Consider the following 26,587-nt stretch of genomic DNA (forward strand, 5'->3'; position numbering starts at 1 on the left):
ATCAGCACCTAATCTTCAATCCCTCATCCAGAGGAAACACGAGCACTTCCAATTATTTTAAAGTATTACTCGCTTTCTAAAAATATGTTTCTCACCATAGGAATGACTATTGTGCTTGCTGTTTTGCTGTTTAGTTTTTTGGTTTTTTTTGTTTAAAGCCTGACTTATGTGGTGACCTGGTATGATTTATGTTTTTCAAGAACTGCAGCAGCACCAATGGGAAGTGTTTGGCCCCAGAGCTTTGCTGATCCAAGGCACTGTCACTCCACTGCTATCAGGATAATTATAGCTGGTACTGTCTGCTGCAGTTAGGGCTCCCAAGAACCAAGGTTGGGGCATTTTCTAAAGAAGTCCTGCAGCGTGTTGGTGCTCTGAGCCTTCAAGATGCAAATCCCTCCTGTGAGATGGGTCCCTGGGCAGTGGGTGCTTTTTACAGCTCACGAAATCCTGCAGCCCTGATCCCCAAAATGCTGTCCATCACCTTCAGTGCAGGCAGACAGCCCCTGCTCACAGTCTACTTGCAAAACACCAGCTGAGCAGCGAGAAATCCAGGGAGTTTGCATTGAGGACTCATTCAGACACCAAAACCAAGCAGGAATTCTAAACCTGGAGGAAAACCAAGCAGGAATTCTAAACCTGCCACGTGAGCTTTTGGAAGGTGGCACTTGGTGCCAAGCAGGGGCTCCAGGGGACATGCAGGAGGGTGGGCAAGGGACAGGTCCCCCCACTGCCCCAGACCAGCACAGGGAGGTGCAGGAGCATTAACTGGAGGCTGCATCCCTGTTACAACATTGAACAGCCATCGGCCGCCGCTCCCATTCACTTGGCTAAACCTTTTCAAACCCATTTCTATTTCTGCCAAGGAGAGTTCACCAATTTAATTAGGTGCATATGAAAAGACACTGGCTTTTGTTCCTGCTGAGCCTTTTGCCTGATATTTTTTGTGGGATTTTTTTTTTTTTGTATTGTTATCCCTAATGAATAACCATTCCTCATTTAGGTTCTGCTCACCATTCATGGGCTCACGGAGCTGGGGCACAGCTCCTTCAGGCATTTTTTCCCAGCTGAAAAAAATCAAAATCTACTTAGCCTCTTTTTGAATGGAAGCTGTTCCCTACCTGTGATCACCATTGTTGCACTTTTCTGTGTCTTTTCTAATCCTGCTATGGCCTTTTTGAGAGGAACATTAGCTGTATTCAAGACCTGAAGCCACTATAACATAATGATGTTTTCAACTCCTTTCTGCTAAGCACTCAGGTGATATTTTCATAAGACTACCAACTTCAAGATCTTTTTCCTGAATGACAGGAGTTAAAAGTCACACTTTCCCCATGGTATTAATGAGTATTTACTGACATTGACTTTCATGGTTGTTTTAATCCTGGTGACTCAGCTTTCTCTGAATCTTCTGCAGAATCTTCATAGTCAGTTCTGGATTTGCGTACTCGCAGTGAACAGTCACAAACTCTCTGCCTGCTCACCCTTCTTCCTATGGCATTTACAGACATATGCCACAGTTCAGGGCACAGTGACACTCCAAGGTGGACCCACTGGTAATCTTCAATGAGTGCAAAAATCACTATTTTACTCTTCCCCCTTTTCCCCCACTCTTTTTTTAATGACTAAATGTTAACCCAGGAGATGACTTTCCTTCTTCCACAATGAACCTCCCTCTTCCAAAACACACCTGAAATAGCTGCTCTTGCCTACAAACACTCTTACTACTGATGGTAAAGCAAGACCTGCCTCCACTGGAGTTTGTTTGCCATAGGGATGCTACTCAATCCACCAGCTCCTGGAGAGAGGTGTTGGTGAGAGTGCCTGTCCTGGAGCATTGGGTGGGTGCTCATGGTCACCTCCCCTCTCCAGGGATGGTCCCTGGGACCACCAGGGAGGCAGGTGTGTGCCTAAAGACACCAGCTGTGCTCTCAGGGCGTTCTGCACCCCAACCCAACACCCAAGGGCTGTGCTGATCCCTGAATGGGGCACAGGGGGGGAAGCACTGCTTGACCCCAAGGATTGGATTAGTGGGTTTGCCATGCCCATGGAGAAAGCCCTCTGAGGAGGCAGGAGAGGGAGAAGATCCTGTTACATATTTTACATACAGCTATTGCCTCACGGACAGGTCACGTGCGCCCCTAATCTGCCACCAGTGAATGACAATGTTTTATATAGAACAGTAACTTTTGATTTACACATATAAGAGTTGTTGATTCTATCTGTGTCCAGATGTCTGGAAAAGGAAGCAGCTTTCCCCCACCTCCCTGAGAGGCTATTAACCTCCGACTGACGCAAACTAATGTGCAGTCACAATTCCCCAGCTCCGACTCAAAAATGCAGACATTACCATAATCGGCTAAAACAAGTATTTATAAACATTTCAGCGGGCAAGATATCATCAGCAGGGGCCTTGAACATTTGTCTTAAAATTTATTAACCAACCCAAGAAAAAGTGGCATAAATAAAGTGAAGGTTTGCCGTTGCTGCTTTTTCAGAATAACCTGATGATATGAAATAATCTCGCAGACAATGCCATGAATTACATGACCTCCTGTTTGACAAATGTGACTGCTTCATTGCTACTATCACAAAAACAACTGACTTTATGGCCAGACCTCATGGGAAAAAAAACTGTTCAAGTGTTTGCTTTCTATTTTTACTACTGTTATTTGGGGAACTCTTCAAAATCCAACTGCTAAAGCTCAGCATTTCTCCCTCCCCCAGCTGAAGTTATAATGTTGCCTCTAAAATCTGCAATTTGTGAATCGTGTTGTCTTGAGTGTATTTGGACAGCCAGCCCTGGAACTTGGCTGAGTTATATTCACGTTCAAGAGACCTATCACATGTGGCTGAACTTTATGAAGCAGTAGCAAGAAACTCCTTCTGAGCTGCAATATGCCTCCAGAATAACTGGATTTGTATGAATGCAGTTGGAGGGGATTAAGCACAGTTAACAAAATGGATCATGCCCTAAAACTAAGCCCAGTAAAACAAAACCCTTGTTAAGGCACTCACCAAATTCCTTTCCATTTATTTGTGACATTTTTTAATTATTTACAATGGTTCTTCCTAGAGCAAATATTGTCTGCCTAAAATTACAGAACCTCCTTAGAGCAACCTTCTCCTGACAGGACCAAAATAGCATAAAGAGATCAAATTAATCCTGATCCATTCAAAACAGATGTTCATTGATTTGCACCATAGGGCTCCTGCCAACAATGAAAAACCAATCTCAAATAATCTTGAAATATGTGGCACATGCAAGTGGGAATTGAGATGGAAAGGCTTGTGTGACATAACCAAATCTCTCAAGATGGAGATTCATCCATGAATCAGCATCCTGCTCAGTCACTTCATGTTTTAAACACCTATTTCTGCTGGAGCTGCCCAAAGCGTGAGCACAGCCAGGAGACACACACTCACAAAAGGAGCAGAATGATGGAAATTTGAGGGCTAAGCCAAAGTCAAGGGAATCAGACAGAAGAAACAGACTGCACTGAGTTTTTCCACTTCCCAAACCTGCTGAAGCAGAGCCACTTTCCTCAGAGCAGAGGATTAAGGGTGCCTGGGCCAAATCACAAATCCTACTACGGCCCCTTCTTGTCCTACAACAAATTTCCCAAGGAAAATATTTGGGAACAACCTCCCGTGCTGTCCAGTTCTGGCATCTCACCCCACCTCCCGCTTGCTGAGCTCTTGCAGCACCTCTGGGTGCTCTCAGGAGCCCTTTGGTGCTGCTCAGCTCCTTTCAGAGCATCTCCCCAGCTACATAAGGCAGCTCTTCCCAGAAGCAAGTGGGGTTAATCTCACACAAAGCAAAGGCCCAGCCCTGCTCTAGGGATGCCCCAAGGAGGGCAGGGAGCAGAGGGCAGGGCTCAGAGCCCCTCCTGCAGCGGGGACACACTGGAGCAGAGCAGCACCGGAGGATCTCTGCAGAGCTCTGGCTGAGCCTGGAGAAACGAGTCCAGGAGCAGCAGAGAGTGAGTGAGTCAGGACCCCAGCCCACGATCCATTCTGCAAACTGCTGGCTCCAGCTCTCCCCTCCAGAGCCCAGAGGCTGGGAAAATCTGGGACAAGCATTTACGGGTTCAGCACTGCGGCTGAGCAGCCAGCACTGCGAGATCAGAACTCGGCCCTTTTGGAGATGCATCTGCAAAAGCAGTTGCTGTGGTTCTTTTATTTTTGTTTTTTTAATTTTTTCCTTCTCATGAACTATTTAAATGTATTAAAAACAAGGTTTTACAAAAATAGAAGAGAAAGCTCAAATTTATCCCGTTGTGCATTTAAAGCACAAGTCCTGTTTGTGCAAGGAGGATGATGTAAGTGTACACACAGGATAAATTTGACCTAAACGTAGCAAATAAATAAGTATCTTATTTCTGCTTTAAGCACTGCAATGAGCAATTAGGCTCAAAATTTCAAAGCTATTAAAGTGACTATTAAAGTGACTAACTCCCACCTAAGTGAGAGAAAAACATAAAATCCTCTGAGACTTGGTATTTTAATGAATGGTTAAATATTTATTAACTATTGCTATCTAACAAGATTTCAGCCTGAAAATTTCACTGCAATCTCTGAAGGAAAATGACCTGGAACAATTTCAGTCACATATAAACAAAAGACTGCATTCTGCAACCCTCACTCAGGTAAAGCTCCCATTGCCTTCACCAAACAAAACCAGCAGGATCAGGTACATTAAAATAAAGCCAATTTTTCATAAGAGCATATTCATCTGCTCAGCTGAGGGACCCTGTAGGAACGAGTGGCATGCTCCATAAATGAGAGGTAAGTTATCTTTCATATTATATTTTTCTTATGCAATTTATTTCACAGTGATTATATTAAAAATATAAGCAATGAACTTACCCAAATTCTTTGATCAGGCAATTGGAACTGGGAGCAAAATTGAAACAAAAACAACAAATTATTCCTGCAATGGAATCCTCATTGCAATCAATGTACTTATTAAGATTTTATTTCAAGATACTAATTAAAATGTTTTTAGGAATGATTTATTGGACAGGAGTGTTCTCTTCCTAAAAAATTAAAATCCTCGCAATGGCAAATTATTGTGGAATGCTATTAAATTATCTGATTTTCATAGCTTTTGGACACAGGGAGGAATTTTGCCCAGCCAGGGACAGGGTACAGACTTCAGGGTTTATGTCTGTAAGTTCTATTTCAGAAACCTATTTGAAAGATCCATCTGTTTGCTGTCATATTACCCAGTTAAGAAACAATAAATTCTTGGTCCCTGAGATGGCAATTTTCCGGAATAAATTCAACAACAAAACCACAAGCTTTTAGGACATGAACAATAAGTTTGTAAATATTTTAAATCCTGCCAGCAGAAAATGAAAACTCGTGGAGCACTCCCCACCTGTACTTTTACAGGGGTGAACAGGACTATAAAGGAAAAACAGCTTTTCTGGAAGCCGCTCCCCAGCCCTCCATAAACACCAAGCCAGACTCTGCCTCTGCTAACAGAAGGCTCCTTTCTGTTCTATTAAAAGTTTGCAAGAAAGCATTTTGACATTCACTTTTTTGACAGGACATGTGCTGGTGGTTTGGTTTTCTTTTACAATGTTCCTTAGTGCCTGTTACACTGCTGGCCTCTGCATCGATCCAGCTCACACCAAGCCACAGACATCACCCCTCTCACTCAGGTAAGTGATAAAACCAAAGCCAGGCTTGGCCATGGGCTGTTTGTTCTGTTGCACAGTGAGAAATGTGGGTTCTGCAGAGCCAGCCCTCCCTCCTGCCCCACCTGGGCTGGCCCTGCCCCACCTGGGCTGGCTCTGCCATGGGGAGGTGGCACTGACACCTCCTCCTCACAGGGACAGCCCTGGTGACAGCACTGGGACCTCCCTCGGGCACCAACAAGAGATTCAACAACTCCCTGGGACAAAAACACAGAGGGTGAAAGCCTGAACATCATTCCCATTAACAGGGAAATGCCCCACGTCTCCAATTCCCCCACACATCCTCGCCTCATGCCCAGCGCCCCAGGTAACTCAGCCACACAGAAGAATGTCCAACTACATAAAAGAATGCATAAAAGAATATTCAGCTACATGAAAGAATGCATAAAAGAATATCCAACTCCTTTCCAACTCCTATCCAACTCAATATCCAACCAAACTCCAAACAGGGAATTTTACCCCCTTTCCCACCCATTGACCACCCCACTCACCACTGGCATCAGTCCAACCTGCAGCAACACCTTCAGAACCCCCAAATCACTGAACCACTCTGAGTTACAGCTTCTGAACAGCTAGAGAGCACTAAGCAATATGATCCTGCTTTTTCTATCAATGAAGTATCTAAAATGCCCTCATTTAAATAATTTTCTCACAATTTACAGCTGCTTAGCTGCTCTAACAGAATCATTGACTTGATGGGGAGGAACCAGTCTGTTTCACAGCAGGGACAAAAAGCAGATTGAGGTCCTTTGTGTACTTGTGCATTAGCACTGTCTGCTACTAAAGGGGAATTTTCACTTGTGTTGCCATTTGGGCAGATTTACCTTATTTAAGGTAACTCAGCAGGAGGTGTTAAGCTGCTATTAAACCTGGCACATAAATTCTCAGTGACTTTAATACACCTTAAATTCTTATTTCATGCTTATAAATACTTACATAATGCCATAAATACTCATGGCATGTAAATACTACTAAATACTTTCACACACAATCCAACACTTTGTTCAGACATTGAGATTGGAAAGGGGTGTTGTGCACCTGCAACCATACATGCTATCAGCTGCTCTTCCCAGTTTGCAGAAGTGGCATGTTTCAAGACATGTTCTGTGTAAGTTAGGACAAAATAATATAGGACTTCATCAGGAAAAATAACAAGTGGTAATTGGGCTGTTTTGCCCAGGAATTCAGAGGAACCTGAACCAGAAACAGCAGCTCATGGTCATGTGCTTAAAATACAGGATGAGTAGAGGGTGTCATTACGGAGATGAAGCAGCCCACAGTCAGCAAGGAGTCCAACTGTCTAAATACCACAGAGGATTTTATTCCAGGTGTAAGATTTAACTGAGATTTTTAGCAAAATCTCCTCGAGCAAGGAGGAAGAAGACAAAATGAAGGTGCAGTGCTGGTGAAGAAAAGGAAGGTGTAGTTTGCACACAGATCCTCCTCCAACATCATATACACATCACAGCTGTTAAACTGTTTTGGGACCCTCTCCTAAATGTTTTTCACCCAGGACTGTGGTCTGTGAACAAGCAAGCAGCCCCCATAAAGCCTCTCTTGAGGACTGGAGGAGCAGGGATCCTACACACACTGCACACGTTGCAGCCCACAGCAGCCACCAAAGAAACCATGGAGCATTTGCACTATGAGGCTTGGAAACAACAGGTGGAAACTTTTCCCTCTTTTATGAGAGTCCTTAAACACAATAAAATCCCCTTTAAAGTGGGATGCTCAGCTTTTCTGGCCTTACTGTGAATTTGCACCGGCTCCCCATAGTCAATACTGACTCTCCTTGCTCAGAGCAGGAGAGTGCTGAAGACACAAATGTTGGTAGCTACGTTATGGGTTTGGAGGAAAATGTCTCTAAAAGACACACTCAGTTCGAATCTGGCTTCCTCTATAATCAAAACATGTTGTTTCATCTGCAAAACATCAAGAAGCCCAGAACAATGCTTACGCTTTTCCACCACAATGGTCCAGCAAAAACTGTGTGTTTTAGGAAATCCAAAAATGACTAAGGCTGCATTCATTTCTCTGCACCTGCTTTGAAGCATCAACAGGCTTGTTTACAACATCAAAATTCCCAAAATACTTACTTGTGGATGAAACAAGAATCCGGGGGAAGGTCTCAAGTATTTCTCTTTTAAAGCTTCCAGTGGGTCAGTTAGCTTTCTTTTTTCTACTCTGTAAATGTTAAAATTAGATTTGCTTGTGATGAATCAGTCTCAGATATTAACAATCATACAGCTACTCAGGTTTAAAACAGGCAATTACACATCAAGCAATTTGTTTCTAGGAGATAACAGTAAAAGATAAGAGAGGAGATCAAGTCTTGATTCCCACACACAGCTCAGTTACTGCCAGGGTGGGGCTGGGAATCACCTTTAAAGTAGATTATACCATTTAATTAGGGAATAATCCCATTTCAAGAGGTTGATAACCACTATAATAAGAACCAATGACTAACTACCAAGCACTTTTATACAGAAATTAGGCAACTGAACAGGCTTAGCACTAAGAGGAGAGGAATTCAGGGAACCCTTGAGCAATGTCCAGACATCACAGCCACCACCCTGGAAACCTCCCCTGTGCACATCCAAGGTCAAGCAGGGCAGGAAAGGTTGGCTTGAATCTGGGGTGCCAGCAAAAAATCCTGCAATTCACTCACGGCAGCAAAACCCAGCGTGGACAATTCAGAAACAGCGTGGAAATTTGAGGATTTTTCTTTTTCTGTGACTGATGTGCATGGTTTCATGGATGAATTGTGTCGTCCATGTGCAGAGGTAACTCATGGCAAAGGAAGGGTCAGTGATAACTGCCAGAATTTGCACAGATTTCATTAAAGTCATGGAAATATAGGCTCACGGAATGGCTTGGGTTGGAAGGGACCCTAAAGATCATCTTGCTCCAACACCTCTGCCCTGGGCAGGGGAGTTTGCAATGCAGTTTAATTAGTTGGTAATGCAGGGCCATAAACCACAGCTCATTATTTCCGCTGCTTCAGGCATTTTTAGTGAATATGGCGCAAAGAAAACTTATGGTCCAACACAGATATCAATCTGGCATGAATAAAACCATCTCACTAAACAGCATCATATCCTGTTTCTTCATAATGCAGACTTCTTGTCTTATGCACCAGCACTCTCCAAAAACTTTGCCCACAGCATTTCTTTTTCAAATAAAGTAATAAATTAGCATAATTTACATGGCAGTATCCTTTTTTAATAACAAGAGGCTGTAAAATCAGTCATTTATATTACAGACAAATATTTTTATGGCTAATATTTCTCTAAACTAATTTAGGTGCATGACTTTGACTTGTTGGAGATACAAGTGGAGAAAGGGCAAAGAGGGGGCTGACACACACAGGATGCAGGTGAAATTCACATCCCAGTGGGGTCCATCTCAGTTCTGCTGGGAAACACCAGAAGGTCTGGATTTCACCACTGGTTTTTAAAATCTCAGCTCACTGACAGTGGGCACCTTTCAAAGCCAACAATGCTCCCACTGATTTCACAAGGTAGACCATGGAAGGGGATCTGCACAGCCTGGTGGAGTGGAAGGTGTCCCTGCCCATGGCAAGGATTGGGATGAGATGAGCTTTAAGGCCCCTTCCAACCCAAGCTTTCTGTGATGATTCTATGTCTAAAGAGCCCACTGGTGAGGCTTTGTACACAAAAGGATGCTGTGCCTTCATTTCTATGAACAAAATGCCTGAAGAATCCAACCCAGTGCTCAAATAATGGCAAAAAAGGGAAGAAATCATTCTCAATTTCCTTACTTTTAACACATCTTAGGGCCAATCTGGTTTTTTTTTGTTGTACTTATGAGAAACTCCTCTTGAATTCAAGAGGAGCTGGCAAAGTGGAGTACAAGGGGCACTGTCCTCTCCAGGGGAAGCCAGAGGAGGCAGAGTTTTGGAAGAAAATGAACTTCAGGCAAACCAGTGACATCAAATGCAGATCAAACAAACAAACATAAAACACTGATGCCAACTCAGAGAATATATTCAACCTCTGTATGAAAAGCTATGCAGGTTAAATTAATGACTTGTGGCAACGAGAGCTTGCTAATTGCATCATTGCCAGTCCTGTGGCTCACTTGGAGCAGCTGGGATGTGAGGAGGGATGTAGATGCACAGGTCAGCATGTGGCCCCCATGGCCTGGCAGTGCAATGGCACCTCCAGGGACACGAGAGGGACACAGGGTGGCTGCCCTGCAGACCTGGCTGCCTGCACCAAAGGACGCTGAAAGGCAGCAGAGAGCCCTTTACCTGTAGATGGGATCCATAAAGAACGGGGTGGGCCTGGCGTGCTGCAGAGAGGACTCTGAAGCTTTCCTCTGCTCGAGGTCTCCTCCTTTCTTCTCTCCAAAGACGTGGTTCTTGCGGGGCTCAGCCTGCCTCGTGCTGCTGGCTCGGCTGCGGCTGCCCATGCTGAGATCCAGGGGCTGGTCCTGGCTGGAGGCAGAGGGGGCTGCTGGCTTTGAGGGGATGGGGGTGAGTGGCTTCTCCTCCTTACGTTTAATGGTGAGGTCAAAGGGAGACTCAGAGCTTCCCTTTGGGATCTTCTTAATTTCACTGGGTGATTGGGGCTCCACTTTCAGGGGTAACGGTCTCAAGTCTCTATCAGGAAATGGATACATTGATTGAGAGAATGCTGGAAAAAACGGGAGGGGAAACATGGAAGGGTAAGGTAAGGCTCCGACTTTTTTGTCTTGCAGCCCCACAAGTCCTGTTGAACCAAAGTACTTTTCAGCAATAGAAGCAATAGCCTTTATAGAATCATTCACCGCTCCTGACACCGCAGTCTGCTCCTCTAAGGATGGTGAGAAAATGGAATGATTGCTGTGGTCTTTCTTATTATTTATTGACGCCAGGCTCTGCAGAGAGCTTACTTTGTCTTTGAACACTTTACCATTTTCTTTAAATTTCTCTTTCTCACTTTCAATGTCACTTTCCAGATCAGAGCCCGAGGTGGTTTCCAGGTCACTGCCACTGGGGGTACTGACATCGTCAAGGTCAAGGTCACTACTCTCTGACTGGTCACTGAGTTTCTCATGTGGCCTCTCTTCAGAGGACCCTTCTGGTTGAAGCTCCACTGGCTTATTCTCCCCTACTGGTGGTTGCTTATTTAGTGCCTTCAAAATATCCTGGGTGGCTGGCAGTATCTGAGGATTTGTCATGAGGGGACTTTGGCTTTTGTTTGTCTGATCTGCGCTCGGAAGTCCTTTAACAGGAGAACTAGTAGGTAGCAAAGGTGGCCTGTGGTACAAGCCTGAAGGAAACAGACCGGGGAAGCTAAAAGAAAATCCAGGAGCTGTTGGAAAGGTAAGACCAGCAGGATGCCTATTGGCTCCAAAATAGTCAGCAAGGCCCGGATTTGCATGATTCATATTAACCATGGACGTTTTATCCATAGCTGGGGTTCCAGGAAGAGAAATGCCTTGGCCAAAAAATCCTCCTGCTGCAAAATGGTTCTTGCCCTCACAAAATCTCCTGTGTTTATTTAAGGAAGACGTAGTGCTGAACATTTGTCCACAGTCTTTGCACTTGATTTGGGTTCTGCAATCAGCATGCATGCGCTTATGACGACAAAGGTTTGAAAACTGAGTATAGGATTTATGGCAGACCTCACCTGTATGTAAACAACAACAACAACACATCTCAGGCTTTGTGGTAATTGCCCCCACCCTCAAAGTTGTGCAAAAAATACCATTTTTTACCCATCAAATGTCAAAGAGGAAGCCACAGGGATAGGTCCAGGTGCACAAATGTACAAAAGCAACTGTACTGTCCAAAGTAAGGCATCCGAGCAGACAAATGTCAGAAGACAGCACAAAACCCACTCCAACCAAGCAGAAAAGGTCTGGAATCACTAAAAGACACACTCTCCTCGTTTGCTCTTTGCACTGCACAGTGCTGCACGTTCAGTACCATTATTCCACGTTGCATTAGCCCCCAGAGCCCCCCACGAGCCACGACCCTGTGCTGTGACCCCACATGAACCCACAGTGCTCCTGTGTGAGAGCACAGGTGTCTTCAAATGGCATCCATTTATGGCACTATTCCCATGTGGAAATGAATCATTACAATAAACATTTGCAGGACCAGACAGAGATGAAGCTGCCTCACAGAGCTTTCACTGTGCAAGAATAGGCAAGAGGTGAAGGAGGAGACAACCAGGCATTTCCTATTTCCAAGTATAAATGTAACAAACATTTTTTTTTTCTACTTACAATGAAAAATTCAATCTCATGGAAGTCCAGGCTGGAACCTGGAAAACCTCAGTACTCTCATAGGTCCAATGCATTTCTATTCATGCAATGCATACAGTGCTCACAGGTGCCTGTGACTCTAAATTCCACATCTTAACTTTCCTAGTCTTAATATTGCTTATTTGCTTCTTGAACATGACAAGATAGACCATATTTCAACAAAAATCTCCTTTAAGAATGAAACTCTCTTTCTTTGCATGTCTGATGCTCAGTAAGTATGACACTCTGCATGCTGGAGCTCAGCTTCCAACAACCTTCCACAGAGGCAGGAGGCTGGAAGGGGTCCCAGTGGTGCAGAGCGAGACACTACAGAGTCAATCACATCACTGAGGCAAACAGGATTTCACAGCCTCCTGTTCTTCTGGCTGCTACAAACAAATTAGGGAGCAAACTGGGGCAGCAACCAAGTTAAGAGCCTGTAAGCAGAAGTGGGGTTTGGAAGAGGGCAGTGCTTAGTTCCTCAGTGACTTTTTATGTCCCTTCTTGGCATTTTTAGGATGAGCAGGAGCATCAGGCTGTGCTGTGCCTTGTGCTTTTCATTATGCCAAAATTTGTCTGTACCTCTGCACTACCTTGCTTCTATCATCTCCAGACTTGTCTGAAAACAAGGCAGCACCACTATCAGCAAGCACTGTTATCCCTCTGCAATAAATCCTTTTTTTTTCTGGTTTTTTTTTTTTTTTTTTTTTTCCCAGCCAGGAAAAAGCATGTGGCCACTTTATTTTTTTACTTAACTTCTGTGATATCATAAACTCTCATCTTTCACACATCAAAGCCGCGCAACAATGCGCATTGTGTATTCCGAGGCCTTTTCAACAATCATTTTCGTGGGCTCGAGACAGTCTGACATAATTTACAATGGCTCTATTTTTAAGCCCGCGGAGGAAACCGAATTGAATGTATCCCATCCTGCACTCTTGGTTCCCATGAACTGCAATCACGTCCCCCGACTTCCACTCGCACCGGGGCCCGCGCTAACCTTCCTGCTCCTGCAAATCCCTGCCCTTGAGAAACTCCGCCGCTTGTTGTCATCTCCTGGCTGTTTACCTCTCCAGCAGCCTGCTCCGTATCTCACCAACAATGCTGCCATTGTTCCCGGGCCCGATCCTGCCCCATCCACCCGCTTTTTTCCCCTGTTCTCATCCCGCACCGACATCCCCGGGACAATTCGTGGGGGTAAACGGCGCAGGATCGGGCCCAAACACAGGAAATTCGCAGTGTGGTAATTCAGGAAGGAGGTTTTTTTTTTCTGTGTATCAGTTACTGTTCCTGCTGGAAATCTTCATTCACAAGGAAAGGCGAGAAAGAAGGGAGAGAAAAAATCAAAAAATCGAGTGAAAAATAGACAGGGAAAAAAAAATGGGAGGGAAAGAAATAAGAGAGACAAGAAGGATGAGAAAAGATTATTCTAGTTTCTTGAAAATGCTTGGTTTTCTCCTGTTAAGTAGTTTTTTTCCCTTTAAAAAATATTTTATTTGCCTATTTATCATAGATATATTTTTTATTTAATACAGAATTATTGATCATTCATTTTTGCTCTAATTTTTCTGCAATTTTCTCCTATTTTTACCTTAATTGCATAAGATTTCTATTCCACACTCCAGGGTACAGAATCAGGCCCCTTACCTTCACTGTTGAGGCTTTACACAGTCATTTCCCCCAGCTCCCACCACATTGATCACAGAAACCAAAATTAAACTGACCCAAATGGTGACTCGAGTGGTGCATCCATAGGTTCACACAAGCTGGATATTATGAATTTATTCCTCTCCCATGTCTAAAGCAGGATAGACCATATGCATTTTTCCAGAAATATCTGAAACGCATGCATTTCTAATGATAAGCTATTGTAGAATTAAAAATAAATAATGTTTAATGGACTTTTGATCTTCTAACAGGTTGCATTGAAGTCCTGCTTCTTATTCACATGGCTTTATTAAAGATAAGGCTTTGATCAGTTTGGCTAGAGTGGCAAAAGACAAAAAAGAGGAGTATTGGCACAGATTAGGTCTTCCTAAAATCTGGAAAGTTCTCCCTTAAATAACAGTGGTACAAAATTAAACTATTATTTTCCATTATTATGGAGAATAAAGTCAATAGAATCAAGAAATATTCTACTCTGCAGAAAAGCAAAAAAATATGCACTTAAAATTTTAAGATATCCTTACAGGCCATAAAGAGAGATGCAAATTAATAATTTGACTAAATGCATTTTATCTCAGTTTTTAAATTAATCCAATTGATAATGGCAATACCATTAAGATACATAAATATTTATTATTATAATCTTAGCAAACAATTAACGGCTGTACCAACAGTTCACCTTTTCGAGCATTGAAGTTATTAAAAACTATTTTGAGGCGCTGCTCGCCTCTTGCATTCAACAGGCATTCTATTTAATTTTTAGGGCTGGCTAAGAAGTTTTGTGCCAGGTGGCAGCCCTTGCTCCCTGAGTACTGCTCCTCTTGGGGACTGTCACCTGAAGCCCAGGTGTGTCACAGCATCAGTGACAGGAACACCCAATGCCATGGGGACTCTGCGGGAGACTCAGTGTCTAAACTGACTGTGATTATCCATGGTTATTCCCAAGGACTCCTCAGATAAATTTGTGTTGTAAGATCTACCTCCTTTTCATCCCATGACTCAAACTTTTGTAGATGGGGGGTGGTTATCAACTTTAATTGTTTCCATGTATGAAAGCAACAGAAGCTGGGTTTGATTTCTGCTGTTATACCTTATTACACCCTTTAAATCTCACTGCCATACTTTTTAAGCAACTAACTTGTAAGAGAAGCTCCCCTCCTGGCAGACCCCAGGTTTAACAAAAACCCCCAAAAACTGCAAAAAATTAATCTCGTGCCTACACACTCTGTACGGTGATCGTCTCTGAACTCCAAATTAGCCAGCAGTTAAGTTTGCATATTTTCTGCTTATTAAAAAATTACTGTAAGTACTGTTTAGAATACGTTCAGCCCCTTGTGGCATGTGGTTTCTATTTGGGGAGGCTGGAGATCCTGCGAAGGCAGTGAGTAATTACCTTAGTGTTGGTGAGTTTTCACTCAGGCTTGGGCGGCACACTCTAATGAGAGACAGTTGCCATAAACAGACTGGTAGGAGTAAATCATGGTGTGTGGCCTTCTGGTGGAAAGCAGATATCTGCTCTAGGTGACCCTACCTCACTCTCACAGCTCAGCAGAGCCCACCAAACATGTGGTCCCCAAACCTTTTTGTTCTGCAATTACACGGCTCTTATCCGTAGGTTGCTCCATGGGGTTTCATCCCTCACACCACATGTGAAGAGATACCATTTGTCGTTTTGATTTATCAGGAAAAACAGCAACAAAAAAACATTTGAGAGATTATTTCATTCATGAGAGCTTCCACCTAGAGACTTCTACGTAGGACGTTGCAATAGGCCTACCTGAGGAGTCCCTACCTAACCAGAAGTTAGTTTCCTAATTAAGTGCAATCATTTAATCTGCAATCAGCTTTAAAAATTACTAGTGATATTTAACATTGGATCTATTATACATTTTCTCATTGAAGGAGTCCAAACCAAAAGTATTACTTATCCAATGGCAGGTTACATTTTGCACAAATGAGTTGTTTAATACTCCTCCTCTTGAGGAAATATATTAGTTTGTGGCCAATGCTTTTCACAGGTGTGGTGCAGATATTTCAGTAAATTATTGTTGAGAGCAGCAAAAGATTGAAAGGTTTAGCAGACAAGTACAAGAGATGGTCAAGGTACCTTTCAAGTCACAGCAGGTGCCTGAAAAGGCTGTGGTGGAGAGTAGCACTACCAACAATATTTTAAAATATTTTCTGCCTCTGCTTCCCCGGTAAAAAGGAGGGAAAGGAATCTGCACCCTTCCCAAGCAGGGTCTGGGTCAGCAGCAAATGCAACCTGTGAGGTGTTGAGGATCCCATTTAGGACAGCCAGGCTCACATCCAAGGCCAGCTTTATTGCTGGAGAAGCTGTCAGTGAGGGTCTAACAGCTCAACCCAGTCCTTAAACTTGGGGCATGCTCGAGGAAGGTGGCAAGGTGAATCTCATTGCCTTTGAGATTTGTTTTCCAAATCCAGCAAACGTCATGGCATCTGCTGTGGAGACTCTGCAGCCCAAAATCTGCTCCTAAGGTTGCAGCCACCAAGCTGGCATGGCTAAATCCCACTCCTCACTTTGCTCCTGGAAAAACATCCCCGGGACAACAGGTACATTCATACAGCACACAGTCCGTCTGGAAAGGAAAATCACAGGAAAACAGCTCCTCGCATTGGACCACAAATTTCCCAGAACTCATTCAGTAACTCCCATCCCTTGTGGCACGGGTGGGGAACTCAAAGGGAGCAGAACACAACCTGCGGCTCCCAGGCTGCGCTGCTTTACGGCAATGAAACAACACTTAATCAAAGAGGTTTAGCTGGAGACTTACATATAAAAGGTTTGACACTGCTGTGGATGTGTTTATGCTGTTTGAGGCCTGAAGAAGTGGCAAAGGTTTTGCCACACTCTGGACAAGCGTGAGCACGGGCCCCCACGTGCTGGGAACGAATGTGCCTCTGAAGGTTGCTGGGGTCCGTGAAAACCTGCTAGGAAATGAGTACTGATTAACCGAGAAACTTGACTGTGCAAGGAGCCAGACATTACAAGAGCCCTTTAAAATTCAAGCCTTGGAGCTATTTTTGGGAGTATTCTAAGGTTAAAACCCTTGCTAATGGCCAGCAATGGGAGCTGTGCCTGCGGGAAGGGGCCTCAGTTTCCCAGGATCACCCAAGCATTGTGTGGGTCTGTGCACCCCTTTGCAGCAGAAGCACTTGACTTTGCTGTTAGAAATTGCACATTTGAGGTCATGGATTTCATGGGAAATGAGTGAAAATGTGGCTGCTTGAAACCTCTAAGTGTTACTGCCATAGAAATACTTTATACTGATACCTGAGTGTGTGACAACAAATAATCCTGTACACAACTCAGAGCTAGAAGCCAGGGCTTGGTTACATCTTATAAGTATCAGCTCAATATGAAATTCCCATTATTGCAGCAAATCTACCTAAAACCAATTAATTCCTCATGCAAAAGGGCCAAGCTTTGGAAATCTGATAAAAAGCAAATGCAGAATACCACATTCTATACAGATAATCCCCATAGCAAGCCCAGTGCTGGGAAGTGATGGAGATGCTTTAGAGATGAGAGTTGTACTCAGTGCAGCTGGGGTGCACTGATATTGCTTTATTTTCTGTATTTTATATTGCAGCAGTGTGCTGAAGTTTCTGGTCCCAGCAGCTGGCACACAGCCGAGGGAATCCTCTGTCCTGTGTTTCCCTGGGGGTTCTTGCCCCTCATTGACCCTCTTACACCCCACCAAACTTTTCAAGGAGCCAAGCCCTGAGCTCAAGAATGCTCAGCATCCTGCATCAGTGCCCATTTTAGACTCCACAGCCATTTCCAAATCAAAAGGGAAAGAAAAAGAACCTATTTTCAGAGTAGAAGTGAAAACCCTTGGGAAACCCTCTGCAGCAGGGCAGAAGCCCTATGCCCTCCTGCATCCCAGCCTGGGGCACCCCCATTTCCAGGCCCCCCTGCATCCAGCAGCACAAGAAGTGCCAGGCAGCCTAAAAATTCACTGTACCTTGGCACAGTTCTCACACTCGTAGTGCTTCCCGCTGTCGTGGGACATTTGGTGACGGATCAAGTTGGACTTCCAGTTGAAAGCCTTGGGGCACTGGTCACACTTGTACTCCCTCTCCTCACTGTGTGACAGCATGTGCTTCTCCAGGCTGTGGAAACAGCAGCAGGGCTCGGTGAGATGGGGGTTTATAGGAGGAGCACAGAGCAGAGCACACAGTTACAGCCAAAAGAAAGAAAATTAAAAAGCCCCAAAGGCCCAGTGCCGACAGAAATAAGTCCTGTGAGTTCCTGGCTCACCCCAGCCAGGAGGCAGAACCTCCCTCTCCCCACCAGAATAACACAACCTCTCATGTTTTGCCAGGCCACTTGCAAATGCTCCAGGAGATGCTGCTGCCACCGCTCCCCAAGGAGATTATTTCATACACCTCTCACTATTTCACTCTGGTAATTCTTCCCTGCAGCCTGAATTATTTCTGCCTTATGACTTTCCCTCTAAACACACCTTGGATGCCACCACCTGCTATAAATCCACTCCTTTGATGGGAGTCAATTTTTCTTAGAGCAGGAATAGATGAGGAATTACTCCTCTGGAGCAGGACAGGATGAGTTTAAGAAGCCTCTAGATAAGGTACACCACAACTGAAGCTATTATTGATGATTATTATTAACTGTGTGCAATTGTGTGGTTGTTTAGTCATTCATTTCTTGGTGGTTTATTCAGTCTATTATAAGGATATTCAGTGTCCACCTAAATTCTGTTGTACATCTTTAAATTAAATTTTGTCTCTGAATTTTTACCATTCATTTGTAGCAAATATGTATTTTTAAAAAGCTGTATTGCTTGCTCACATACAGAATCAAAGCCCCTCACACCACTGCTTGAGGGAAGGTCACTACATAATGCAAGAGTGGATTCACAGAAAACCCACTGGAAAGTGGGAATTTTAGCCTGGGATGCCCAAATTCTTTTCACATGAAGGTCCCACTGATCTCTGCTGAATCAGTGACCAAACCTGCTGGGGTTACAGCCTTGTTTGGGTTGTGTAGTCCAAACCTTGTCTGGGTTGTGAAGAAACCTCCATTCTCAGCCATGGGCAATAGAAATGATTTCGCTCTGCAGTTGCTCTTACTTCTACCCCTCTTCTTCTTTTGTGGGGGAAAAAATAATTCTGGCTTCTCTTTCTAATACTTTTATAACAACTGACTTTCCATCACATAAACAAATTTGCCATGAGACCCAGAGATTTTTGTGGCACTTTGCTGTGGCACCAGCTCCCGGACTCTGTGACTGGCCATCAGCACTGGGCACTCCTGGACCCAACACCCCCATCTTCCTGCCCAGCTATTTCTCCATCTAATTGCTCACACCCTCAAGGTGTGAGCTCATTTGGGCCCTTTGTTTTATGCAATCTGGATAGAGCACACTTTGGCCCTTTTTTGCAGTGAACTGTCTGCGTGGTGTATGAGCCTTTCAATAATTCAGCAGTTCAGAGAACGGCTGCATTCACTCTCATTTTTCACTCTTTCTCACAGTACTGCCCATCTATTTATGATGACTCCTTTGTTTTCTGCCTTTTCTCTTCAATATTTAATATTTTAAGCTAAATTTACATTTCCTCAATGATCCCCATATGTTAGATATCGTCCTCTCACTCGCAGGGAGAAAAGAACTTAAACCTCACAGGCCAGAGTCCTGCCTCACCCAGGCAATTCTTCTGGCTTGATCTGCCTCCATCAAATTAATCCCTCAGACTGAAAATCAGACACATGGAACACACACTACACAATGAACGAGAACCTGCCCTATTCAATCACGTTTTCAGCACCTTCTCCTACCTCTGCAAGTCTGGGAAGACCTGGTCACACTCTTTGCACTCCTGGATCTCATGCACGTCCTGAAGGTCGCTCTCGCTCTCAAGCTTCTTCTGGAAGTCCTCCTCCACCATGGAGAAGGCGGAGTGAGGGGTGCTGCAGGGGAACTTCTGGTGGTCCAGCAGCTCAGCCTTGGACTCGAAGAGCTGGTCACAGTCCTCGCAGCGGTACTGGCGCTCCTCTGCAACACACAGGGACGGGGTGGGGACAGGGACACCACCACCTCAGCTGGCACCCGTCCTTAACCACCACCCCACCACAGGATGGATGATGGCGTGGTTAACGGGTTGCTGCTCAATAAAATAAAGAGGAGAACCTCAAAAGAAAGAAGGATTCCTAAGAATGCTTTATAATGTTAAAACTGGGTGACACTCAACAGGTATCCCTAACCCTGGCTTAGGGCAAAAGTTTAAATACCAAGGACAAGTGTTTAAATATCATCCTAAATGGAATTATACATGGATATCCAGCAGAGGCTGCCAGTCTCTGCATTTCTCAATGAAAGGGACTGACTCAAACACAAACACCAGCATCTAAAATAGCCAAAAGGGTGTTTAGAGTTTTTTTGAGCCTCATCATTTTCATCACAGTCCTTCTGCACCACCCAGCCCTGTTCAAAGTAAGTCACAGATGCATGAAGTTAAATTCTTTGCTTTAAATTCCAAAAAAAATAGTCATAATTTCTTGCTGGAAAGTGCAGAATATCAGCAAAGTGTTACTTTGGAGTGAGTACTGCATTCCCTTAACTAGTAATTCCTGCAAAAGAATAGATTAGCTGAAGAAAATCCCTCCCGAAACAAACTTGGAGAAGAGCATCCCACTATGGCTTTTTTTTTCTGCTGTATTTTCTAGCGTTGCTCCATGCAAGGAGCCAGACACCCTGGTTTGGTTCCAGATATAAATGCCCTGAGGCTCTGAGTCAGAAAGGCACTGGCTGGGATCCCCAGTGAACGCTCTTGGTTGCTACTTGACAGCTGAGCTGATCCAGAGAAAGTGTCATGGGGCTCTGCTCTTGGCTGTCCACGAGCAGCACTTTGGCTCAGTCTGCTTCTAAATCAGCCCTGTGGGACGTGATCCTGCATGTGACTGCAGAGATCTCCTCTGTGTCATCTGTACAATAGCTGCTTGACCATGGGGACTAGGCAGGGAGTGCTGGACACGGGGACACCTTCAGCAGTAACTAAACAAAGTTAACACGGGAGGAAAAACCCAAACACAAAACCAAATGGGAATGAATGTATAACCCCCATGAATGGATAACTCCCATTTTTTTCTTAAGAGAACAAGAATGTACAAGCAGTTACAAGAAAGTGGAGACCTTGATAATTCCTGCCATGTGCATTGTCCCCGAATTCCTGAAAATTTGTAAAATGTCTCTCTGGGCTTAAACTGCAACATGCTGGGCATTAAGCAGATATCCCACACCCAGGTCCCACTGTGGCTGATAACCCACTGGTAGCACAGCTAAAGGAGATTTTGGAGATTGGGGACAAATCTGAGCAACAACTCAGGAGTTTTAGACAAAGAATCTGTGTGTGGGATGAGTAAAGGACAAGTGTAAGGAGTAAGAATGGCTGAGATGTCCTCACAAGTGACAGCAACGCTGACAACCTCAGATTTCCTCTTTTCAAGGTCACAGTTGTTTGGCTAAATGACAAAAAATAATCTATAACCAGGGCCCATACATGTCCTGCAGGAGCAGCACAGTCTTCAGATAAGGACAGGGACTGTTGCCCTTCTTTTGAAATCCACAAAAAAATCAAGTTTCAATCAGGAACAAAAGGGCAGAAGATGGACAAATGCAAGCACAGTCCAGCTCTCCTCTCTGGCTGCAGTGAAGTCATCCCAGATTTCAACAGAAGAAAAAAATCTTCCTAAATTCAGGGTTAATTTCAGTGATATTTTCTGGTAGATTAAACAGTAAGAAGAGGCTCACCGTGGATGTCCGGAGCCATTGTTTCATGTGAATAATCTTCACTCTTCATGAACAGTAAGAGCTCCTCTCCTGGCTCAATATCTGCTACCACTCTGTAGAATATCTGGGGGGAAAAAAATAGAAAGAAAAAGCAAGGTAAGCACCACAACAGGCAAAGAAGCACCAATCTCTGCTCGTGAGTGTGGCACATCTCGTGGCCAGAGCCTGCCCATTCATGATGACCACGGCAAGTGTGCTCCTTCCAGTCCCAAAGCCGTTGTATTTTGGGCTATGTGAGGATAAAAAGGACTGCTTTCAACAGCCTTTGCTGCAAAATGAGCTGTGTGACGACTGCAGATATCACCAGCAACTTGTCTGCTGAATTATACCAAATCAAAGTACAGAGCAGCCATAAAACACATCCCTGAGTGATCCTGGTAAGGGAAGGAACTCCTGTTGCACTGGAAAAGTACTAAAGTAACTTTAATGCTTTTTTTCAGTTATCTCAGACATCTTTTCCAACCTTGATGTTTCTACAATTCTAAAGCAGACATGAGGAGATGCTGCTGGTTAAGCCACAGCCATCCAGCCCTCCATTCCAACCATCTACACAGTCCAAAAAGTTGTGAGGAGAGAAGCCTGTAAGCATCTGGCTATTCCTTAGCTTCAAATGGAAACCAGGGGAAAAATCAGTCCTGGATGAAGAAACACCATGAGCAGCCAAAAGCCAAAGCTGCTGGTGGTGGCCCTGGCTGGTGACACCGTGTCCCCTCACGCAGGTGATGCTGGGCTGTGGGAAGGAGCCCTTTGGGGTGCAGGAGGCTGTGGGGAAGGACAAAGGGACACCCTCCCTTGGGTCCATATCAGAGGAAGCACAAGCCAGCAGCACCAGGCTCTGCCGAAAGGAAATTCCCAAAATCCATCTGGCTGCTCTCTGTCTCAGCAGGAAATGTGAAGAGCACTAAAAAGCTCCGTGAAGCAGCTCAAATAAATATTAGTAACTTCCTCGGGCCTTGTTAAACAAAACCACATGACAGCTATGTTTCCTAAAGGCTAAAAAATGATTCCTTTGCTTTTTCTCAGTATTTTTAAAAGGTTTGCTCCGAAACTTTTAACTCTCATTGCAGTGCATGGAGAGAGAGGCAGCAAATCACCTCCGGGGATCAAAGTCACACACAGGTGAGTTTGTCACAGGTAGGGACAGGTGTCTGGAGGTCTGTGGGTACCTCGCCTGCCAGGTCACAGAGGATTGTCACCCAGGGTGATGCTGTCCCTGCCCAGGCACGCCGGAGCATCATCGGCAGCCAGCACATACCCGTGTCCTCCAGGAGGTGGCCGTACAGCCTAATCCTTTCTGCCTGCACGAGCCGTGCCCACTGAACGGGATAAACACTTAAAAATATCGAATTCGGATGCATTTCCTCAGATTTGGGTTTTTTTTTTTCCCTGCAGTTTGTCCCAAAAGCCGCTCCGGAGAACAGTGCAGGGAGTGGCAGTGGAGGCTGCTCATCCCACAGCCCGGGGCTCACCCCTCACCAGGTGACAGAAGTGCTGGCAAAACACATCAGGCACGAGGTAGCAGTACCACAACCCCCCTGCTTGTGGCCAATTTTCCCCATAAAAACCATGAAAAGGAGTTTATGGACTGTGATCCACCCTCCCTTCTCATCCACACCACCCTCTCTCATCAAACCACCAGCCTGCGCTGTTTGGGCTTCCCACTTGTATCTCTTATCGAGGGGATTTCAAACTCCACAGGGTGTTTTGGAGGCCCAGAGAGCCTGGCAGTGTCCTGTGAGCATCCCTTCACGCAGCCAGGCAGGTATCTGGTACCACAACCCCCTGAGCATCCAATGCTGCTGTCGGTGATAAAGGATACAGAGCTTCAGCACACTGGGGCTGCACTGAGGCAACACAACTCATCCCATCAAAGGCCAAAACACATTTAAATGTAGCCAGCTTTTACCTCCTGCAAATAAACCCAGTGACAATGCCACATCCAGTGAATATCTGCTGCAAGCAATGCTTGGTTTTCCATTTGTTACTATGAACGCGTTGAAAAGTGGATTTTTAATTCCAGAAGTGTAATGGCCTCTGCATATCTGAAAGGAAAGCTGCAGTCTGATCTGTGGAAGATGGGCCCAGTTTCTGGCTGGTCTGGGGTGAAAATGGTGTGTGGAACAACATGTGCTCATTGACTGAAGAGATTTCTGGAGAGCTCCATTGGCAGGACACAGAAGGAGCAGCACACAGCCAGGACACAGCAGGACTCCCACCACCCCAGAGGGACTGTGCCAAAGCCTCTGCTCTGCCCAGGACTTGCTTCTTCTCCCGGGTTCTGCTTCCCAGGCAGGTAAACACCGCTGTTCTTCCTGGGCTGGTTTTGTACCCCCACCAAGGAGCGAACAAAAACCACAGCAGAGCTTTCTCCGGTATTTTCCCTGTCCCACCAAAGGTGTCTGCACAGACCTTTGCACCTCTGCCCACAGAGGGAGGACACGTGGACTGGGGCATAAAGAGGGTCTTGTTCACAGGCTCTGGATGAAGGAACTCCATGAAAGCTGGGGAGCATTGCTGTTCTTGGGGCAGCCCAGGGCGATGCAGCATCTTCCCTGCAGCTGTGGGACACAGCCCCGGGCAGCAGCAGGCTCTGCAGACAGCTGTCTTGTCTACACTGGTGTTTAAAAACCCCAAAATGACCCAGCTACCTAACAGGAACTTCCTGGCCAGCCTCTCTGTCCCTCAGCAGAGAAATAAGATGAGTGTTTCAAAAAACTCAATTTTAAGTTGAGTAATGTTTCTTTGTTTTGCATCTCAGACCTGACATTCTCCAAAACAAAGGCTGAGTGACAGATTTGCAGCTCTGGCATTTTCATATCATTAGAGTACTAACTTTAATTATTATTTAAAATAATTTTTAAAATTTCTGTATATACAGAAAAAATTCACCTGCACTAAACCCTTTTTACATAAATTTACATTGCAGTGCAAATCTAAAATAAAACATTTTGAAGTTTAAACCAAAATGGCCATGCAGGTAAATTTATTCTGATTTTAAAGGCTGTCCTTATTGCTTCACATTAATAGCTTTTTTTTTTCCCTCACTCTTCCCACCTAAAAACTCCTGGAATTGCCCTGTCTGGGAAAAAGTGAGAAGCCAACTGTTGAAATGAACCTCATTGCCTGAATTTTGAGGCAGCAGCAGATGACCAAGGGCAGGCAGAGAAGGGGGAAATCCTGCAGCCCCCAGATGGGGAACCTCACAAATTCCCCCCAGCTCCACAGGTACCCCTTGGGCTGCCTGGGTCTTGCAAGAACAGCACCTCTACCAAGGGCAGTATTTTTGTACTAGGAAATGCCATCACAAAATAAGTGGATTTTTCAATTGCAAAGCTTGAAGATTTCTGGCACACAGCCCTGACTCTACTGTAATTAATGAAAGGTTTCAATTTTCTGGCTATCATTTCTCCAGCTGACTGATGCTGCTGCATTAACCAACTTTTTTTGGGTTAACCTGCACTGGGGTCTGCTTGAGAACAAGTACAGGAAGAGCTTCTGCACAGGAGAGGAACAACCAGAGGAGGGGAGAAAAAAAATAAAAAAAAGCAAAGTCCAGATGCTCATTTCACATGCCCTAGGATCAACGGTGTGTGACTACAGTTTATGTAGGAAGAGCAAAATCGGATTCAGGTCTGGAAACACTTTCAAAGTTCAGGGGGTCTGAGGTGGGGAGAGGCTGGGGGAGGCCTGGCTCATCAGTGCTCTGTGCCTGCCCACACCCACGCTGCAGGTCAGAGATCTGTGCTACCGAGCAGAAATAAAAGCTCCCAAACTGCAAAGCCATAAAGGGAAAGGGGAGGGGGGAAAAAAGGAAAAAAAAAAAAAAGGAACACACACAATTCACTTTTAAATGGATGAATAAGGCCTCATTGTTATGAATCCCAGTTTACTTTTCCTGGTCAGGCACTTGAAATTTTATTTATGCTTAATAGACTGCATTTGGCATGTGTAAAGATGACAGAAACGTGAATTATGAACGACCTTCGACCTATTCAGGAAGTTGTAATAATTGCAATAATAGCGCAGCGCGCTCCCCGCGAGCTCGGCTGGGGCCGCGCTCGGCCACGGAGCCCCTGTGCTCTGCAGCACCCCAGCCATCCCCTGCCCCTGCCAGCCCTGCCTGGACCCCCCTCTGCTCCCACCAGCACCCCCCAGAACCACGAGGGGTTCATTGAAGGCAAGGTTTTGGGGGGAAAAGCAGCAAATCAGTCACTGGGTGTGAGAGAAGGCAGGAAGTGCCACGCACGCGTTTGTGGTGCCCCAAAGAGGAGCTGTGCTCTGGTGCATCCAAATAAACCCTTTACTCCTGCCTACACCTTTGGGGAGCATTGCACATGGTTCAGAGCTGCCTGGGAAATTCAGATTTTAGGGCAGGCTAGAGATGCTGCTCCGAGTGGATGCAGTTTGTCCTTTAAGTGCTGAACTCACAGCTCCCACCACAGGGGAGGCACCCAGGGATCCTGTCCTGCACACAGGAGGACCCAGCTTGGCATGGTGGGATGGAACAGAAGACCCCAAAAGTGGATTGCTCCCTGGTGAGCCCCACCAGCACCCACTGACCACAGCCCATGGGTTCACCCACCCCAAGCAAGGCAGCCCCATCTCCCAGCTCCTTTGGGGAATGTGCCCCAAGAGGCAGAGTGAATACTGCCAACTGGAATCTACCTCCACAGGGCTTCAGAGCAAGAGGGGAATTTGCTTGAAAAGTAAAACAAATTAAATGTCCAAAACTACTAATGAGCATCACTTCCAAGGAGCTCCATCAAAATCAGGAATTACACCCACCAGATAAATGAGAAGGGTGAACAGACACACAGCTTCACAACAAGCTGTAATTAGGAGTTTGAAGGGAAAAAAACAAGAAAGAAAAAGGTCCAAATAGAACAGCTTCAATTTTAGCTCCCATGATGAACAACTCGTGCAGCTGGAGAGCTGTGTGATGAAACCCGAGCCAGGTTCTTTTTGCAAAACTCAGGCAAATGATAAATTGAAAGAAACTGGAGTTTTTTCAAGGGCCAAGGTAGAGGAGTCCTGCCTGAGAGCTGTACTGGACCCAAAGAAAACTTGAGCAAAAACCCAGAGGCAAAAGTCAGCAAGTCTCTGCATGCAAGGGGCTGTGGGGGCACAAGTGGG

At 45.1% G+C, this 26,587-nt stretch overlaps 1 protein-coding gene across 5 annotated transcripts in view; it reads right to left on the reverse strand.

Annotated features, from left to right (window-relative positions):
* The window catches only part of MECOM (MDS1 and EVI1 complex locus), a 47,617-nt gene that overhangs the window by 14,109 nt on the left and 6,921 nt on the right, over positions 1–26,587 (reverse strand). The window contains exons 3-9 of one of the 5 annotated variants that reach the window (XM_058031045.1): positions 21,416–21,518; positions 19,444–19,660; positions 17,609–17,756; positions 16,415–16,571; positions 9,976–11,338; positions 7,799–7,886; positions 4,867–4,893 (exon numbers count right to left, since the gene is read on the reverse strand). In XM_058031045.1, coding sequence (XP_057887028.1) covers positions 4,867–4,893; positions 7,799–7,886; positions 9,976–11,338; positions 16,415–16,571; positions 17,609–17,756; positions 19,444–19,660; positions 21,416–21,464 — 2,049 coding nt within the window. In that variant the 5' untranslated portion in view covers positions 21,465–21,518. The remainder of the gene's footprint in view (positions 1–4,866; positions 4,894–7,798; positions 7,887–9,975; positions 11,339–16,414; positions 16,572–17,608; positions 17,757–19,443; positions 19,661–21,415; positions 21,519–26,587) is intronic. The other 4 variants (XM_058031042.1, XM_058031046.1, XM_058031044.1 and 1 more) reach the window with 4 other exon arrangements.

This window comes from Melospiza georgiana, chromosome 10 (assembly GCF_028018845.1).
Source record: "Melospiza georgiana isolate bMelGeo1 chromosome 10, bMelGeo1.pri, whole genome shotgun sequence".
In the NCBI taxonomy this organism is placed as follows: Eukaryota; Metazoa; Chordata; class Aves; order Passeriformes; family Passerellidae; genus Melospiza; species Melospiza georgiana.